Here is a 20,741-nt window from a genome sequence, read left to right on the forward strand (position 1 = left end):
AGAGGGCAGTGGAGGCCCAGTCTCTGGATTTATTTAAGAAAGAGTTGGATAGAGCTCTCAAGGATAGTGGAATCAAGGGTTATGGAGAGAAGGCAGGAATACGATACTGATTAAGGATGCTCAGCCATGATCATATTGAATGGTGGTGCAGGCTCGAAGGGCAGAATGGCCTTCTCCTGCGCCTATTGTCTATTGTCTCTCCTATCCTTAGCCCAACCCCAAAAAACCCAGGCCTTGTTATCACAATCTACCATTACATACAACCCACGGTTAGCTACTAACAGTTCTCATTAATAGCGTTCACCCTCCTAGCCAGCTCATTATGCACTCTTTTGTCTATCCAATTGTTCTTCTTTTTCTTTGAACTCCATGCTCACCTACTATTTACTCCTTACACACTCCCCCCAGTCTATCGTCAGTGAAAAAAAAAACCTGACATTTTCCTTGCTACCATCAGTTCTGAGACCTCAGACATTAACTGATTTCTCTTCAAAGATGATGTCAGACCTGCTGAGCTTTTCCAGCAATTTCACTTTTTGTTTCTGATTTTATAGCAGCCGCAGTTCTTCAAATGTTATTTACGTCACATTTAAAATAAGTTATTGGAAATCATTAATACAGGGAATTCGAGAAATATTACAGCATGGCAAGAATGTGCAATAGCTACGACAAAGAGATACTATGTATATCTGTGTAAAAGTCAATTTCTTGAGATGAATATTTTAGACAAAATGTTAAAGATTGACTTTTACATGGTAACATCTGAAGGCTGTACATGCAAGCTTGATTTGGGCCCACGCAGCACTCATTCAATCCATGCACAGTCTAGCTGCATCCACTGTTTGGCCAGGTACTTTGGCCTGTTGCAGTGATACAAATGGGTGTATCCTGGAGAGGTCCAGTCTGCTGATGTCAGACTGTGCTGTTTAATTCCAAGCCCTCACATGGCAGTGAGAGCAGCAGATTGCTCGGTCATGGCCCAGATCACAGCTCTGCACAATCTGTGCTAGCAATGTAAGCAGAACTTCAGTTCAAGAAAATTTTGGTAAACAAGTAGATTAACACAAACTTTCCTGGATAGCATACTGAACAAAGGCAGCAAGTAAGGTAAGCGTGTGAAAAGGCTGAACAGGAAAGGGAAGGTAACAGCCATCCAGCTTTGATTCTTGATAAAAGTAAGGACAATGTTTACATAAAAGTGATACAAATAACTACAAAATTTAAAGCCAAAAATCATGGGTCGACTTTTAAAGAAGAATATATACAAGTTGAGGCAAAGACCATAGATGTAAGCGAGATGAGGTAGAAAGGAATAAAAGGAACAAAATAAAGAATAGAAGGAGGGTGGAATGAGATTTATGTACAAAATTAATACAAACATTGAAATAAGCCACTTGGTCATAGTGGTCAATGCTGTAAACTTTATGTAATTTATTCAAAATTAAAGGACTAGTTAGACATACACACTTGATGGCAGGCCATTAGGCTTCATCAAACTTGTTCTGGCCCTGTTGCTTATGGAACATTCAGGTAGTACACAATGATTATTCCATTTGTGCATTAGATCGAGATTCAGTATACATTAATTTGATCAGATGGATATAGATATTTTGAAAAAAAAAGTACTGTAGGAATGAGTGTAATACAGGGAATCTAATTCTAAATGCCAGCATCAGTTTTTAGCCCTCAAAAGGTAAACCAAAGTCTGATTTTAAAGATGTTCCACAAAAAAAACTATGAAAAATCTCATTACAACTAATCATGCAAACAACCAAAATATTTAGTTCTTAAGAGAATGCAAAGCGAGCTAAAGAGAACAATCAGATGAGGAAATAGCAGGGTAGAGGGGGAAAATAGCACTAACATGTCAGATCAATGACATGTCAACAGAAATGAGAATCTCAAATGGCAAAGTTACTTTTCTCTGCGCAACAATGCTGCCTGACACGTTCAGTGTTTCTAGCATTTTCCCCATAAATTTCAAATTTCCAAAATCTGGCATCACTTGCTTCAATTAAGTCAGCGAAAGACTATGGACACAATCCCTAACTAGCACAAAACATTAAATGTAACATTTACATTCATGTGTGTTATGCATCTTTATACATCATGTACCTAAAGAACAGTTCTGTATTCACATTTGGTGAAGAAACTGCATTTTTTTAAAAATGGGAGATCAGAGTAAAATGATTTGTTCTTCATCTAAATGAATAAAGATATACTGAATGGTTCTTTTTGCTCATAGTAATCTCATAATTTAGGAATAAAGATTCCTCCCACATCAAAACAAAATTTACTTTATGTATCTGAATATACTGAACTCTTTGAAGCACATTGTGTTGAAGATATTATGTGAAGCATGTTACTAAGTGTTTAAAAATTACCATAAATGTTATGGTACTTTGCAGTTACATTATCTCCAACAGTTGTAATAAATCTAAAAATGCAACAAGTTCATTTTTTTAAACTTTGTATCTTTAATAATTTTATGAACAAAAACTGTTACTTTATTCACCACATCCTATGTTTTGATAAGGCAGATAATTTTACCTGGATCTCAAGTTTTGGTAAATGACATTCAAATGAAATGCACTCAATGTACTACTCAGGCCCAACAAAAAGTCTGACCAATTGATTTAAAACTGCAGCAAGATCCTTATTTGACAGGTGCATGTACTCATGAAAGGAAACACACTTGCACAAAGTAAGAATTTTAACAGAATTTTCTAACAAAATCCAATAACCTATGCTTCTTGCATTTCCTGCAAAATTCTGGAATTCAGAGCTCCTCGGTCAAATTTCATCAAAGCAACTCTGACCTGAATAATCTGCTGCAAATTCTTTATGTCCAGACTCAGTGAGACAAAATATTAAAAGTAAAAAGTAGATTATACATATATACGGTGTGTTGCCTTGCTGCTTAGTTTCTAATGCTAATTTATAAAAAGCTTTGCTTAATTGTTATTTTCTCAAATTATAATGCATGTCCTCATTACTTGAGTGCAGTCATAAAAAACTGCACTTAATGTTTAGTATTATTCTTTGATGATGCTCCACTAGCAATTTCTAGAAACAGCAAAATTGAAATATGAATACAATGTTTAGCCACTTGAATACTATAGGGGCTTTCCTTGCTGCTGCACTGATTCCATTTGTGCTTTACAAGTCCCACTGAGTCCACTAAGCAGAATCGCCTGGTATTCTACTGCTGTCAAAGCTATCCTGCTCCTCTTCAGAATCTTCATCTGTGGCTGTGAAGATTTCAAACAAAAAAGAATTTTAATTTAAAAACTGCACATGCAACAAGACTCAAGAATGTCCAAGATTAAACAAACAGTTTTAGCTGATTAGCAAATTTGAAAACTGAACAGGCTCGTCAATTTTACTGCAGTTCTGTGGCAGGGATTAGGAGTTAACTACCCAGCAGATACTATCAAAATTCCTAAAGCTAAGGCAAGAATCTCATTGCAGCACAGAAAACAAATCAGCCTGATTACCAAGTGACTACTTTCGAACCTAACAACTTAAATTGTCAAAAAAACCCTAAATTGCTCAAACCCATTGTATTTTGGTGGTGGTTTATAAAATCAGTTCCTTGCAAGTCAAAGATAAATCTCAGTTTAAAAAAAACAAGAGATTAAGAAACTACTTTTGCATTGGAACTGGCAAAGAGATGGCAAGTCCAGAAGTGTACTCTAAATTAGGTCCAATTTCCATAAAAGTAGTGAGCTGAGAGAGTCAATTGCATGGGCTTAACAATGTTGTTCCTGTACATTGTTCTCATAAACCTGCTAAGTTGAAGCACACAGGAGTCCTTTTGTTTGCAGGGGAGGGGAGGGAGAGAGGGAGGGGAGACAGAAGTAGAACAGTCCAGTTGTAAGCTGCCAATGGCCGACATAGATTACAGGAACCTAAAATAAGTTGGTCCTCCTGGAAAGTAAAAGTGAAGAGATTTACCTGCTCTTCAGTGGCTTCAAGAAGTCCCTTTAGAATCACTGGCTAGGCTGTGAAGACCAGGAAAAACTGAAATGGAGCATGTTCTGTGTAAATTTAATAGGTTTCACTGTGGGAGCCCAGTTAATGTGTTATCTTAGGGGATTTGCTATATTGTTTGCCTCATTCATTATCTTAACTAATACTGAATTAAAGCACAGTTCAACCCTAATTGCATTCTCTACGGTAAGGCCTTGGTAAATGGAGGAAGTGTAAACAGCCAAGTTCAAAGTTAATTTAAAAAAAATGCAAAGATTGAGCTTATTTCTTTGGTTCGCAGGGCGCAGTTCTATATATGAATGCACACCACTTTTAGCAAGTGTAAGTGACCTATTTATATTTGGTGGAAGGGGCAGGTAGAAAACAGGTCTTTGCACATGAATGCGCAATGGCTTTGTCTGGAAGCGCTGCTGATTTCCACAGTCAGTGATACTGTCTGTCCTGTTTTTCTCTAATGGACTTAAATTGCTGTCCCAGAATTTGCTTAACTTGATACATTACAGCCAGGTTTTGTTCCAGAATAGCCACTGAATCATCTCATTCCACAAGCTATTTCAAATGGTTCAAAGATTCTTGGCATTTCCTGTTTTGTTTCTGAAGAGCTTCCTGCTCTTTTTGAAGCTTTTGGTTTTACACTCTGGATTCTTCTATATTCTATCCACATTTCAGCTTCCACTGGTTTAGAAAATTTTACCTCAAATTGCTCTATGATTAGGAGAGAAACTAAAATTTCAATGACTGCTTTAATGATAATTACACAAAGTACATTCCTTGATAAATCTAGTTATGTTATTCTGCTTAACTGCAACTAATGTAAATTTCAGTACTTAATGTAATGGGACTCTGCTTTGTCAAACCATAGAAAGAAATGCATCATGGATTTGAAAATCGATTGAAGACAACATACTAAAGATCTTAGAGGTATAGATAAGATGGGGGGGGGGGGGGGGGGGGGGGGGGGAAGAGAGAGAAAACACCCTGTTTAGCTCATTCTCATTTCGTGATTGCAAGGAGGCCCCAAAGGTGAGTAAAATTGAATGCAAACTCCCAGCTCATTAGCTGACTTTTATCAGTGACTAAGGAATCAAAAAGTCATCGAAAAATATCATAGCTGTGCTCTTTGCCTTTTAGAAAATTTTTATAAGTTAAGCATTTATACATGACTAAACTTAATTTGGACTAAGTGTAGTTGTGCATTAGAGTTAAGTTTGTTACAATGTACATTTAAGTTTAGAATTGCACAATTCTTTTTAGATCTTAATCATTCAAAATTATGCACTGAAGAATATTTCACTTTTTTTTTTACAATCTTTGACCACTTGTTCAGGTTAGTACTTTATATTCTATATAAAGGTTTCTACACCAAGGTTGCGAACAACGTTTCCCACCATATCTTTTGCCTTTTAAATAAAGGAATAAAAATTATTTCAAAGTTTTCAATCTCCAAAGAGGAAGAAAGAAACAGAACCTTAAATACTTCTAAGGGAGCAAAATGAGTGGTCAATCATAATATCTGATTTAATGTGAATTTGTCAATTAAGCAAAGTTTGAGACAGAGTCTAGAAGTATCAGTCACAGGGTCCTGACTGTATAGGTCTCCCTTTTCTAAAACAGAAGGGGTAAAGAACATTCCAAATTATCCTCTTAGGATAGTCATAAGGAAACAATAAAAAGACAATACTGAAGAGGTTAGGCCCGTGGGAAAATTGGCAACTGAAGGAACCAGACAGAAGACTGGGGTCAGGCAATATCTAATCACTTAAAAACCAATTAGTGATTTTCAAAACAATTAGAAATAAGCCTTGCCTCAACTGGGCCAATCAGAATGTAATTGATCATGATGCAAATTGTGACATGGAAAGAGCTAATTTTAGTAAGCAGTTGCTTTCAGCACATCAAAAGGTGCAAATCAAGTTCAAAAATGAAGTTATTCTGCAAGGGACATAACAGAAATTCCCAAGGTGCTGGAGACACACCGGAGATGAAATATCTACTGTTAGCACTGTTGCCTCACAGCGCCAGAGACCTGGGTTCAATTCCCGCCTCAGGCGACTGTGTGGAGTTTGCACATTCTCCCCTTGTCTGCGTGGGTTTCCTCCGGGTGCTCCGGTTTCCTCCCACACTCCAAAGATGTGCAGGTCAGGTGAATTGGCCATGCTAAATTGCCCGTAGTGTTAGGTAAGGGGTAGATGTAGGGGTATGGGTGGGTTGCGTTTCGGCGGGGCGGTGTGGACTTGTTGGGCCGAAGGGCCTGTTTCCACACTAAATAATCTAAGCTAATCTACCTCTGCGTATTAGACTCAGTTGCAAAGCAACAGCCTTAAGTACACCTCGGAAGTTGCTGGTCTACTTTGATTTATAACTTATGTAAAGTTGCTAGAGTTATTGCACTAGTCTGTCTGCTGTTGCCTCATTTGATTCAAATGAGCAACTTAAGTTTAAAAACTGTACCCTAGAACTTAAACTGCTCTAATATCAGTCCAGCCTCTTAAACTTTCCCCCTCAAGATTGGACTTCTTGCACTTGCCACTTCAATTTCTTTGGTTTCCTTTATATCTTGTTCAAATTCTTTCACCACAGCATCACTGCTGGGATTTATTTCTGAAGGATCATCTGAGGAGTGATGTGCAGTTCCTTGTGTGCACTGTACATCCCTACCGTGTTTTTTTTTGCAGATCTGCCATTTTCTCTTGCATTGCTTTGAGCTCAAGCTGCTATTTCTGTAACTGCTAAGTCAGATTTGTTTTACATTTAATATGCTCCAGATGGTCCTGTATAAATTGGCAATCTTTTTAAATTGATTGATGGTAGAGTTTGTAGTCATTCTGCTTCCTTTCTTTCTCTTCCAGCTTTTTATTCATGTTGTGAGCTGAGCAGAGATATCCCCGAAAGACTTCATCTCAGAGATGATATTCTCAATTCTGGATTTAAAAAGGCAAAGAGCACAGCTGTGATTTTTAAAAAAATGACTTTTTGCCTCCTTGGTCACTGATAAAAGTCAGCTAATGAGCTGGGAGTTTGCATTCATTTTTACACATCTTTGGGGCTTGCACCTTCTTGCAATCACGAAATGAGAATGAGCAAAACAGGGATCCCTGGCCTAATCTATAGTTCTAAAATCTTTAGTATATTGCCTTCAATAGGTTTTCAAGTCCATGATGCTTTTTTGTAAGGTTAAACAAAGCAGTTACATTCAGTATAATACATGCAACCTTTTGAACGTTCATTCTTCACCACACAGCAAAACAAAACCCTGAAATTTTAGCTCCACTAAATCATAAGTTTATTTTCCTCCATATCCAAGTCAGCAAATGTTTCTTGAATACTGTTTTGCAATAAGTGTCCAACTGATTCCATGCATTGCGATGAGTCCAGGGTCACAAACGTACACCTACAATTGTTCATCCAACTTGGAACATCTGTAATCCAGGTAGAATGACTGTAATTACAATCCAACACCATTGATCCTAAAATGGAATTTGTGAATTCCTGTACGTTGAATGTTTCACGATCATAAATTTCATTATAACTTCCCATGTGTAGGTCGAGCTTTCTTTCCAAAAGACTTTGCAACAATAGTAATACTGGCATTTGCCCATGTCAACCTTAGCTAAATGATGAATAGTAGCCAGTTTTCTGAGGATGTACAATTTCAGTTTTTGCAAACACTTCAGATGATGTGATGACACTAACATTTATGATGAGATTGACACTGAAATGTGTTCACCACTGTCAAATAGTGATTTGTCAGTTCTGGTTTATCATTCAATTCATGTATATGCCTCCAAAAGGATACCAAATGGTCTCCGATTGAGGATACTCCTTGTCCATAGTATGGGTTGGTGCATAGCTCTTGGTAGCTGCATCAGTCTTTGCTCTACTGCCAAAGACCTTTTCTGCTGCATGTCTTACAAAATTGATTGAATGCTGGGTAGTTCACTGGTGCATGCAGAAAGCTATACTTTCTAAGTCTTGCTATGTCTGGGTGTTCTTGTGATTTGACAATTTTGCACTTGGATCTGTTATCTTTGTTGACGCACAAGGATCACTTCATATTTATGTCAGTAATTTCAACACAAGAATGCTACAAGTCTTCAGTTTGACTATTAAAGCTAATGAAAAGACCCTGCACAGACAAGCAAAATGAATGCCATTTACAAAGTACTTTTGAGAATTGTAACAAACACTACATTGGACAAAAAGGCAGAAAATTAGCCACTAGGAATCATGAACATCAACTCGCCACCAAAAGACATGACCCACTATCACTAGTATCCTTACATACAGAGGAGGAAGGACACCACTTTGACTGGGATAACACATCCATCCTCGGATAAACCAAACAGAGATATGCACGAGAATTGCTGGAAGCATGGCATTCCAAGTGACACTATTAACAAACATTGATTTGGACCCCATTTTGGAACATCTGGAATAGTGGGTACTTGCAGCATGGGTTAGTACCTGGGATTTTGATGTGGTGGCCATTTCGGAGATGGGTAGAGCAGGGAGAGGAATGGTTATTACAGGTTCTGGGATTTAGATGTTTCAGTAAGAACAGAGAAAATGGTAAGGGGGGGGGGGGGGGGGGGGCAGAGGGTGGCACTGTTAGTCAAGAACAGCATTACAATTGCAGAAAGGGATTTTGAGGACTTGTCTAATGAAGTAGTTTGGGCTGAGATTAGAAACAGGAAAGGAGAGGTCACCCTGTTGGGAGTTTTCCATTGGTCTCCAAATAGTTCCAGAGATGTAGAGGAAAAGATAGCAAAGATGATCCTCAATATGAGTGAGAGTCACAGGGTAGTTGTTATGAGGGAGTTTAACTTTCAAAATGTTGACTGGGAATACTATACTTCAAGTACTTTAGATGGGTCAGTTTTTGTCAAATGTGTGCAGGAGGGTTTCCTGACAGTATGTAGACAGGCCAACAAGGGGCGAGACCAAATTAGATTTGTATTGGGTAATGAACCAGGCCAGGTTTTAGATTTGGAGGCAGGTGAGCACTTTAAATGATAGTGACCACAATTTGGTTATGTTTACTTTAGTGATGGAAAGGGATAGATATGTATCGCAAGGCAAGAGTTATAGCTGGGGGAAAAGGCAATTACAATGCGATTAGTCAAGATTTAAGATGCATAGGATGGGGAAGGAAACTGCAGGGGATGGGCACAATTGAAATGTGGAGCTTATTCAAGGACCAGCTTCTGCGGATCCTTGATAAGTACACACTTAGCAGGCAGGGAGGAAGGTGTTGAGCATGAGAGCCGTGGTTTACCAAAGAAGTTGAATCTCTTGTCAAGAGGAAGAAGGCAGCTTATGTTAGGATAAGATGTGATGGATCGGTTAGGGCTCTTCAGAGTTACATATTAGCCAGGAAAGAGAGAGAGTTAAGAAGAGCCAGGAGGGGACATGAGAAGTCGTTGGCAAATAAGATCAAGGAAAACCCTAAAGCCTTCTATAGGTGTATCAGGAATAAAAGAATGACTAGAGTAAGATTAGGGCCAATCAAGGATAGTAGTGGGAAGTTGTGTGTGGAGTCAGAGGAGATACAGAAAGCGCTAAATGAATACTTTTCATCAGTACTCACACTAGAAAAAGACAATGTCGTTGAGGAGAATACGGAGATACTGGCTACTAGACTAAATGGGATTGAGGTTCACAAGGAGGAGATGTTAGTAATCCTGGAAAGTGTAAAAATAGGTAAATCCTATGGGCCAGATAGGATTTACCCTAGGATTCTCTGGGTAGCCAGGGAGGTATCAGGCCTTTGGTCTTTGATCTTTATGTCATATTTGTCAATAGGAATAGTACCAGAAGACTGGAGGATAGCAAATGTTGTCCCCCCCCCTTGTTCAAGAAGGGGAATAGAGACAACCCTTGTAATTATAGACCAGTGAGCCTTACTTTGAGTGTGAGGTATTGGAAAGGATTAGAAAAAGGTAGGATTTGTAAACATCTAGAAAGCAAGAAGTTGGTCAGGGATAGTCAACACGGTTATGTTAAGGGTAGGTCGTGCCTCACAAACCTTAGAGTTCTTTGAGAAGGTGACCAAACAGGTGCATGAGGATAAAGCAGTTGATGTGGTGTATATGGATTTCAGTAAGGTATTTGATAAGGTTCCCCACTGTAGGCTATTTCACAAAATACGGAGACATGGGATTATGGGTGATTTTGCAGTTTGGATCAGAAAGTGGCTAACTGAAAGAAGACAAAGGGTGGTGGTTGATGGGAAATATTCATCCTGGAGTTCAGTTACTGGTGGTCTACCACAAGGATCTGTTTTTGGGGGACAACTGTTTGTCATTTTTATAAATGACCTGGATGACGGCATAAAGGATGGGTGAGTAAATTTGCGGATGATACTAAGGTCAGTAGAGTTGTGGATTGTGACAAAGGACGTTGAAGGTTACACAGGGACATAGATAAACTGCAGAGCTGGGCTGAGGGGTGGCAAATGGAGCTTAATGCAGAAAAGTAAGAGGTGATTCACTTTGGAAAGAGTAACAGGAATGCAGAGTACTGTGCTAACGGTAAGATTCTTGGTGGTGTAGATGAGCAGAGAGATCTGTGTCCATGTACACGGTTCCTTGAAAGTTGCCACCCAGGTTGATAAGGTTGTTAAGGCGGCTTTATGGTGTGTTAGCTTTTATTGGTAGAGGGATTGAGTTATGGAACCATGAGGTCTTGCTGCAGCTGTACAAAACTCTGGTGCAACTGCGCTTGGAGCACTGCATACAGTTCTGGTCACCACATTATAGGAAGGATGTGGGAGCTTCAGAAAGGGTTCAGAGGAGATTTACTAGGATGTTGCCTGGTATGGAGGGAAGGCTTTATGAGGAAAGGCTGAGGGACTTGAGGCTGTTTTCGTTAGAGAGAAGGTCGAGAGGTGACTTGATTGAAAAATAGAAAGATAATCAGATGTTTAGATAGGGTGGATAGTGAGAGCCTTTTTCCCCAGATGGCGATGGCGAGCATGAGGGAACATAGCTTTACACAGAGGGGTGATAGATATAGGACAGAGGTCAGAGGTCAGAGTTTGTTTCTTTACTCAAGAGTAGTAGGGGCGCGGAACACACTGGCTGCAACAGTAGTAGACCCGCCAACTTTAAGGGTATTTAAATGGACATTGGATAGACATATGGACACGAATAGAATAGTGTAGGTTAGATGGCCTTCAGATTGTTGCACCAACCTGTGAAACCATCGAGGGCCAGAGGGCCAAAGGGCCTGTAGTGTGCGGTAATGTTCTATCTATTATCCTCCTGAGAAAAATCACAGGAAATAACATTACCAACCCAAGGAAACCTAAACATATAAATAGAAAGCGGGACATAACACCCGTGCTTCACTGGAGGCTCACTGATGTTACCTATTATGGTGAGGAAACATCTGAAAACAAACCTTCCAGCTCAGCAAGCAAACTTACATCCGGAACCTCAAACCGAGCTACAAATCTTCTCAAAATTCTGAACTCCGTTAGGAGGTCTACTGTGACCTTCCTTAAACTAAGGAATTTTGTGCACATTCTGACAATATACCTTAGACCTTCCATTGCATGTCACTGGTCTAGCAATACCCTTAACATTAGCCTTACACAAGTGAGTAAACTAGCCTCTCGATAGGATGTACTTGCACAATAGCAAGTCATTTTTAATGCTCTCCACTGCTAAAATGAACAGACTTTAGTATGTAATGCTCTTGACCACATTTCACCTGTAGATTAATTTGCTTACTAAATATTTATTGATACAATTTATACCCTCTGTTCGCCATGTTCTGTTATAAATAATGTCCTAATGAGCAATCATTCATCAAGGTCTTATTAACCCAATGGCAATCGATTTAAAACAGTGGTACACATTACAAGTTAAAAGCAGATTCTGCAGCAAATTGACAAATTTGAAGGTGCAACTTGCAGAATTGCCAGCCAAAATCACAATATTGTATTTATGTATTCCTTAAGAATTGCCCCTCCAAGACAAAACACATACAACATTCTTGCCACATAATCAGCACCGTTTTCTCCTGTAGTATAGAATTGATGCAATCATTTCAAGTTTGGCAGTGGTTTATCCTAATGAGTAGAAGATAAAATGCTACAAGTAACAAGACCCTCTTTTCAGCAATATTCAATTTCTTTTCAATGAATGGACTGTTATCAATTTTATCAAAAACAGCTCCTCAAAAGTGCATGTGTCTTAGCCACCCCTTAAGAAAGAAAAACCTTAACTTTCCATCTTTCTTTTGGGGACGATTTTAAACTGCTCAATCATACTTGGTAATTTCTGATACTGATGAAAAATATCCAAGCTTTTCATAATTTGTTATTCAAAAAATGTTATAATTATCCTGCAAACTCTTTTGTACCTTTCCCTGGTTGTAAGGCTAGTTTCTAATAAGCACCACCCAAAACAGCTACAAAATTCCAGCTGCTGTCGAAACAACTATGTGTACGCAATTACTTTTGTACAGAACGTTTTCTTCAAACATTTAGTCAACTTGTTCTAGTACAAAAGATCTGTGTACCATATGATTGTGCTTGGTTATTGGAAATCTGTTTGGTCCAGACAGGAAATATGCAGTTCAGAAAAGAAAGTAATTGTGCCCAACCAGTCCATCGAGCATTTATTACTGCATTTCAATCTCTTCCCAACCTTTCCGATCCAACTTCAATGCTGGTGAAGAGCAGCATGTTCATAAAGGTTTTCATCTTACATTCAGAACAAAATGCATGAATGGCAAATTTCACACCTACAATTTATACTGAAATTCATTTTCCAATTAGATACGCTATTTACAATATTATTAATGACTTCCTCTAATTAGTTGCACCCTTTCACATTGGCAGCCCAACCCAATTTGGTTTCGACTGCAAATTTAAATTGCTTTTGATTTCAAAGTCTAAATTGCTAACAAACTGTGATCAACAGTGGTGTCAGTACTGATCTTCATGGAGCTCTATTTTCCACCATCTGCCAATCTTGTTTATATTGTTTCCTGCTATTTCTTGCTTCTTACTTTGTGTAGAGTGTGGTGCTGGAAAGTCACAGCAGATCAGGCAGCATCCGAGGAGCAGGAGAATTGACTTTTCGGGCATAAGCCCTTCATCAGGAATGGGGCTTGTGGGCCGGGGGGCCTGAGAGATAAATGGGAAGGGGGTGGGGCTGGAGGAAGGTAGCGGAGATTGCAATAGGTAGATGAAAGGAGAGAGAAGGGTGGAACGGATAGCTGGGAAAGTTGATGGACAGGTCATGAGGGAGATGCCAAGTTGGAGACTTGGAACTGGGATAATGTGGGGGGGTGGGAAATGAGGAAAGTGTTGAAATCCATATTGATCCCGTGTGGTTACAGGGTCCTAAGGTGGAGTATGAGGCATTCTTCTTCCAGGCATCAGGTGACAAGGGTTTGGTGATGGGAGGGGCCCAGGACCTTCATGTCCTCGATGGCTTGGGAGGGAGAGTTAAAGTGTTCAGCCATGGGGCAGTAGATTTGGTTGGTGCGGGCATCCCAGAAATGCTCTCTGAAATGATCCGCAAGTCGGCGCCCTGTCTCCCCTGGTGGCGACATCAGGTGCAATGGATTCAGCAGATGACACTGGTGGAGGTACAAGTAAATTTCTATCTAATGTGGAAAGATCCTTTGGCGTCTGAGGCGGAGGGGTGATCTTATAGAGGTTTACAAAATTATGAGGGGCATGGATAGGGTAAATAGGCAAAGTCTTTTCCCTGGGGTGGGGGAGTCCAGAATGAGAGGGCATAGGTTTAGGGTGAGAGGAGAAAGATACAAAAGAGACCTAAGGGGCAACTCTTTCACACAGAGGGTGGTATGGATATGGAATGAGCTGCCAGAGGAAGTGGTGGAGGCTGGTAAAACTGCAACATTTAAGAGGCATTTGGATGGGTATATGAATAGGAAGGGTTTGGGGGATATGGGCCGGGTGCTGGCAGGTGGGACTAGATTAGGTTGGGATATCTGGTCGGCATGGACGGGTTGGACCGAAGGGTCTGTTTCCATGTTGCACATCTCTATGACTATGAGAAGTTGTTGAGGGTGAGAACCAGTTCAACCAGGCGCATGAAGGTGTCAGTGGAAGGGTACTGGTTGGGACGCGAGAGAGGAAGGAACAGAGAACTTGGAGGCCTTTGTCAAGGCGGATGGATGTGTACAGGGACTGGATGTCCATGGTGAAGATGAGGCATTGGGGGCCAGGGAAATGAAAATGTTGGAGGTGGTGAAGGGCGTGGGTGGTGTCCCGAATGTAGGTCTGGAGTCTTTGGACTAAGGGGGACAGGACAGTGTCAAGGTATGCAGAGACAAGTTCAGTGGGATAGGAGCAGGCTGAGACAATGGGCTGACCAGGGAAGTCAGATTTGTGAATCTTTGGTAGGAAGTATAAATGGGTGGTGTGGGGTTCACGAACAATGAGGTTGGAGGCTGTGGATGGGAGATCCCCAGAGGTGATGAGGTTGTGGATGGTCTGGGAGATGATGGTTTGGTGATGGGAGAGGTGGTGGTGGTCGAGGGGGCAGTAGGAGGTGTCTGCTGTTTGTTCAGCGTGTGACTTCTTCTGACAATGTAGAACAGCGGAGGTCTGTTGCAGGTCTGAGCTGAGGCAGGGCTAACAGCAGGTAGAGTAGGTGGTGGTGCATGGCTTCTAGCTAGCATGGAGCAGAAGATCCAGAAAGAATTGTTACTGAAGTTTTTGGATTTGTAGTGTGTACTAGGTATCCTGTTCAGGTACAAAAATTGTGTTGGTCTGAATGTAGTCTGGAGTCCATGTGGCAGTCAGTCAGTTCCGTAGGCAGGCATTGAGTAATGTTTATTGAACATGTGAATTCTTCTGAGGATTTAGAACAGCTGAGGTCTGTTGCAGGTCTGGGGGAGTGACCAGAGCTGAGGCTGTGCTGACTTGTTTGTCGAGTGTGAGAACTCTTTGGAGGTGTTTGTTGAGGTTGTGAATTCATTTCCTACTTCTTTGCAAGGCATCTATTCTGCTACTTGTCCCCCAACTTCAATGTTCTGACTTTTGTTTTAGCCTCATCTGCTCTACACTGAAGGCCTTTTGGAAATCAAGACATATCTTCTGTATTAGATTTGTCTACTTCCTCTCACCACAACAAGCTCAATAAAAGGTTAATCCAGCATGGTCCACGAGAACAAAACCATGAACTAATATGTAAAGGAATCACGAAAGCTAATCAATCAATCAATCAATCAATCAATCATCGGCAGTCCCTCGCAGACAAGGATAACTCACGTCCACTCTCAGGGTGAGGCTGTAGGTGGCTGTACAGACCAATATTACTTGTGCAGGCTCTATCATACGGGCAGGTGGTGGTCACGGGAAGGGGCATTGGTGTGGCAGTGTGTTCCTTTTGTTTTTGACCAGCTTTCACTTTTTCCTGACAGCAAGTTGAGGTGCTCGAGACCTTCTTGGATGATGCTCCTCCACTTTGGACGGTTTTGGGCCGATGATTCCCAGGTATCTGTAGGAATGCCACACTCTGCCAGTGAGGCCTTGAGGGTAACAATGATATGCCTCCTCCGTCCATCTGGGGTTACCCTGCCCTTTTAGAACGGAGAGTAGAGCACCTGCTTGTGGAGTCTCATGTCGGTCATGCAGATGACTTGCCGAGCCCATTGCAGTTGATCAAATATGGTCAGTGCCTCAATGCTGGGGATATTGGGCGAGAGAGAACGCTGCTGAAGGTGTATCTTTCGGCCCAGCGGATTTGCAGGATCTAGCACAGGCAGCTTTGGTGGTACTGCTCCAATGCCTTGAGGTGTCTGCTGTTGGCAGTCCATGTCTCCAGCCACATCGGAGGGTGGGAACCAACACAGCTCTGTAAACCATGATCTTGGTGTCAGATCTGATGTTCTTGGACACCCTTTTCTTCAGGGTGCCGAAGGCTACACTAACTCTCATCAATCACAGTTTTGACTGACTGGTCACTTCCAACACATAGGACACTCCCAAATGTTCTGAGGCTTCCCCATCGACCTTAATGATCACAGGTTCACTCCACAATTCCAGGCCAGGTTGGTGAAGGACTTTTGTCTTACAGATGTTTGGGTGAGACCTATACTCTCAAAATGCCTTCATAAAGACTGCTGACGATGGAATAGAGTTCATCCTCTGACTGCACATACACAAGCCTCATCTGCATACTGCAGCTCCATGACACTAGTTAAGGTGACTTTGACTTGAAGGAGATTGAATAATTTCCCACAGATTCTGTAAGTTAGCTCCACTGCAGTAGGGAGCTCGTCGGCAGTGAGGTAAAGCATTGCAGAGTAGATCAAGAATAGTGTTGGGGTGATGATGCAGGCCTGCTTGACACTGGCCCAAGTGGGGAATGGGTCAGTGGTGGAACCATTTGCTATAATCACGACTTCCATTTCATGTGGAATATGTGAAGGATGGTGACAAACCCCATGTGCAACAATTGTGGAGAAGGCTCCCCTAATGCTTTGATTGAGAGTGTCAAAGTCCTTTGTAAAGTTGAAGATGGTCATGTACATGGGTAAATACTTTACTCTTGATTTCTCCTGCAGCAATTGCGTGGTGAAAATCATGTTCATTGTGCCCCTCTGTGGTTGAAAGCCACACTGCAATTCTGGGACTAGTTCCTCAGCCACAGTGAGGAGACTGTTGAGGACGACCTTGGTGATGACTTTTCCCAATGGTCGACAACAGGGAGATTCCCCTACAGGTACCACAGTCGGACTGGTTTCCCTTTTTTGAAAATGCTCATGACTGTGGCATCTCTGAACTCTCCTAGGATGCTCTCCACTTTCCAGATAAGGCGGTTTAGCTGCAGCAGGATTTCTTTGTCTCCAGGCTTCAATGCCTCATCCAGGAGGCCATCTGCTCCAGATTTGCTGTTCTTAAGCTATCGGATGGCCTTCTCTCCCTCATGTAGGGTTCGGATGTTGCTGAGCTTGTGGCATGTAGCTTGCTGTGGGATGTGTTCAAGGACACTCAGATCGACACCAGAGCCCTGGTCTAGGTGCTCTCTGAAGTGCTCCCCCCAGCATGGTTTGATCTTTTGTCTCTGATAAGAGTCTCTGTATTTGGCCAGAAGTGGGGTGGAACCTTGGCTGTTTGGTCTGTAAGTGGGCTTGACAGCACAGAAGAAACCCTGAGTACAATGGATGTCACCCATTGGTTGGACCTCCAGTGCTTTCTCCACCCACTACCTGTTTTTCATGTCATGGGTTTGTTGTTGGAAGTCAGCCTTCAGTCACCCGTAGGCCTGCCTTTTCTCTTCAGAGTGTGGTTTTCACTTTAAACTCAAATGCCATGCACTTCCAGCTTATCAGTTCTTGGATCTCCTGATAATTCTCATCAAACCAATCTTGGTGTTTCCTGGTTGAGTGACTGATTGGATGTTTGCAGGTATTAAATGATGCCAAGAGCAAACCAGAGGTTATTGCTCGGATCAGGCAAGGGTCCATCAGCAATCATGAGCTCCTTGTCATGCCGCAGGTGACTTTAACATCTTTCTGATCCTTTGTTCTAACAATGACTTCGTCAAGGAGGTGCTAGTGTTTGAAGCATGCATATTAACATGTTTGAACTTAATATTGCAAATCTCACAACAAACAGAATCTCACAAAAGATTTTAAAATACCATTAAAAGGCACATGTTGCAAACTGCCTGCGACTTTATCAATCAACTTTGAATACAAGATTGCCTTGCTATCTCGGCTATTCTTTCAACCTGTCCATTGTGCTGGTATTTCACCATACATACTACTTCAAGCAGGCTCAAAATACATGGTGATGGGGAGGCAGGCTATTTTACCTGGGAAGGCGCCTTAAAAGCAGGAAAATATGATCACTTCCTGTCATGTCATTAATGAGAAGAAAGTTACCCTGGTATATGGAAGTCTCAGAATCAGTGATGAGCTGCTTTTCCTATTATAGGTACCGTGAATTATTAACATTAATGAGCCTGATTGGAGCAAGTGAGTATATGAGCAGCAAATACAGGAGAGCATCAGTCTATGACTGGAAATGCAGGGAAAAAGTAATTAGCAGCATTTTAACAGACACAAAAGCAACAGTGGTACCTCAACAGGCCATCTTTGCAACATAAAAGCTTGAAGCTGATGAAGCATTACATTAGCAATAGAAGTAAAATCACTAATGTTCTACTGAAACAAGAGCGGTTATCAGATGGATGCAGATTACTTAACAGTGTACGATAGAGTTGGGGGATATAAAGGCAGGCATATAACCCTCCAGCAGTTAAGTCATTCCTCCAACTGCAGTTAGTATAACCTGCCAAGTTGTCAATCATTGATGGCTATATGAGAAATGGCATCCTCCACATCATTCTAGGCTGCCATTGCCACTCTAAGGTTTACCATCAAAACGGAGCTTCTTTTGATGCCATCATTCCCACTTGACCCACGCTGAGTGACCAACTTGCTTGGATTTTCTTAATTTCATTAACTAATTGAAGACTCATTTTAGAAAATGCTTACTTAAACCACTTGTTTTATCATTGCTCCTTATAAAATCTAATAATTGGAATTTTGTTTCCTTCAGGTCAATTGCAAAACAGTGATGTCAAAATTGGACACTGTCCTAGCTTTTGTTTAAATGCATTGACAAATTTGTGCAAATATAATGAATAAACATGTTCATTTCAGTAAGTGAGAATGACAGATTTACTTTAAATTTAAACAATCCTATATATAAAAAAAAGAGAGGGATTTGAAGTCAAAGCTCTTTGTCGATCTCCACAACCGGAAAACTACATGAAACACATTCTTCTGACTGCCTTCAATAGGCAGTAAGCTGATAGTGTTAAACCAGCCAATGCTTGCAAAATGCCGTCATAATGTATAACATTAGAGGTGATTCTGCTATTGAACATCTTTTATTAAGTAAACCAGATTACGCTAAGAATTATACAAGAAAATCAATTTGTTATTTGCTGGGGGCAAAAAAACCCACATTTTTGTCAAAGCTTTTTGTCTGTCACTTATCAGGACAACTCACAAGAATACAAAATACAAAGAGAAAAGGAACATTTATTCTACATGAGAAGAGAATACTGATTGGTTGACTGATTAGTACAGGCACAGCCATGGAGAATGCAACCACAATTGATAAAATTTAAATGTCTTGTCAGTACTATTTATGTACTGAGCAATTATTTATAATAAGGAAAACATCTTATCTATTGATTTAAAGCTCAGAGACTGAATGACATTTTAAAAAATAAAGTTATTCTTTTATTGGATAGGGGTTTCACTCATTCCAAAAGGCACGTGGTGGCATTCCTACACGAGTGGCATCATTGTCCTTCTAGGTGGTTGAGATCACAGATTTCGAAAGTACACGCGAAGGAGTTTTGGTGAGTTGCTGCAGTGAATCTTATAGATGGCCACGGTGTGTCAATACTATAGAGAATGCACGTTGATCGGTGTTAGATGCGGGAGCTAATCAAGTGGGCTGCTTTTCCTGGATGGCGTTGAGGTTAGAGTGTTGTTGGAGCTTCACTCGTTTTTCAAGTATTCTATCACTTTCCTAACTTGTGGATGGGTTTTAAAGGAATCAGAAAGGAAGTTAATTGTTACAGAATTCTTTGCTTCCGAAACTCTGGTCTTGTAGCACAGTTGTTAAATGGCTGGTCCACTTCAGTTTCCGGTCAAATGCTAGCACTCTTGCAAATTCTTTATTTAATTAGAACTGCTGCAGGTTGCTTTGATCCCAATGCATATATAAAAAAGTGTTTAGGAGGAAAATTAAACTGTGCTATCAAACAGTGAACTTCAGGTGACCAAATTGCTCACACCTATTATTAGTGCCATTAAATATAGCATTTGTAGAATGCCAGCATATTGCATACCTAAACAATTAATGAGAATGGACAATGATGGGAATGGAAATAAAACCTAGCTTAGAATGGCAGTTTTATATCACACTTGATCATCATTTGTGGAAATCCAGATGGTACAGCCTGAAGTTAAACCTGTGGTGTTTCTGCCACCTTGACTATTTGGGTAATAAGGATTCTGCTTGAGAGAAATTCGACCATTGTTACTCATGAATATCACAACATTTTACAAGTAATTTCTAACCAGGGTTGGTCATCCATTTCTCACTGAAGGAACGGTACCTTGGGCCAATTTTCCCACCTGATTCAATTTTTAAGACAGCCCTTCCAAAGTTCCACAGACCAACAGAAAATAGGAAAGTGCGTGTTCATCCCACTTGATCCATGCCTTGAGTAACCTACTCAACAGCTAATGAAATGCCTCTTCTTATACCTTTTAACCACCTTGGGAGCAACTCCTCTCTTGGAAGACGGAGGATTCCTGCTTTCTACAACCTGTGAGTAAAGTGAATTATTTTTGTCTTTTGTGACCTAATAAATTACCCTGGTCCTCTTTTTTAAAAGCAGCTTTATTGGATAAATCCTGCTCTTCCCAGCACCAAAAGAGAAATCAATCCTTTAACAGACTTCCCTGGACAGTTCACACTTCCTGTGGTGCTGTTAATAATAATGCCTGTTGTATTACAGATTCTTCCAATGAGCTACCAGAGGAAGTGGTGGAGGCTGTTACAATTACAATTTAATAACAGCATTTAAAAGGCGTCTGGATGGGTATATGAATAGGAAGGCTTTAGAGGGACATGGACCAAGTGCTGGCAAATTGGACCAGATTAAGTTAGGATATCTGGCTGGCATGGACGAGTTGGTCCGAAGGGTGTGTTTCCATGCTATACA

General features: G+C 40.8%; 1 protein-coding gene across 2 annotated transcripts in view; it reads right to left on the reverse strand.

Annotated features, from left to right (window-relative positions):
• Nucleotides 1–1,407: 1,407 nt before the first annotated feature.
• marchf7 (membrane-associated ring finger (C3HC4) 7) overlaps nt 1,408–20,741 on the reverse strand; it is a 67,557-nt gene continuing 48,223 nt past the window's right edge. For both annotated transcript variants that reach the window (XM_072579431.1, XM_072579430.1), the window contains one exon: nt 1,408–3,251. In XM_072579431.1, coding sequence (XP_072435532.1) covers nt 3,181–3,251 — 71 coding nt within the window. In that variant the 3' untranslated portion in view covers nt 1,408–3,180. The remainder of the gene's footprint in view (nt 3,252–20,741) is intronic.

The sequence above is a fragment of the Chiloscyllium punctatum genome, chromosome 10, assembly GCF_047496795.1.
Source record: "Chiloscyllium punctatum isolate Juve2018m chromosome 10, sChiPun1.3, whole genome shotgun sequence".
Taxonomy (NCBI): domain Eukaryota; kingdom Metazoa; phylum Chordata; class Chondrichthyes; order Orectolobiformes; family Hemiscylliidae; genus Chiloscyllium; species Chiloscyllium punctatum.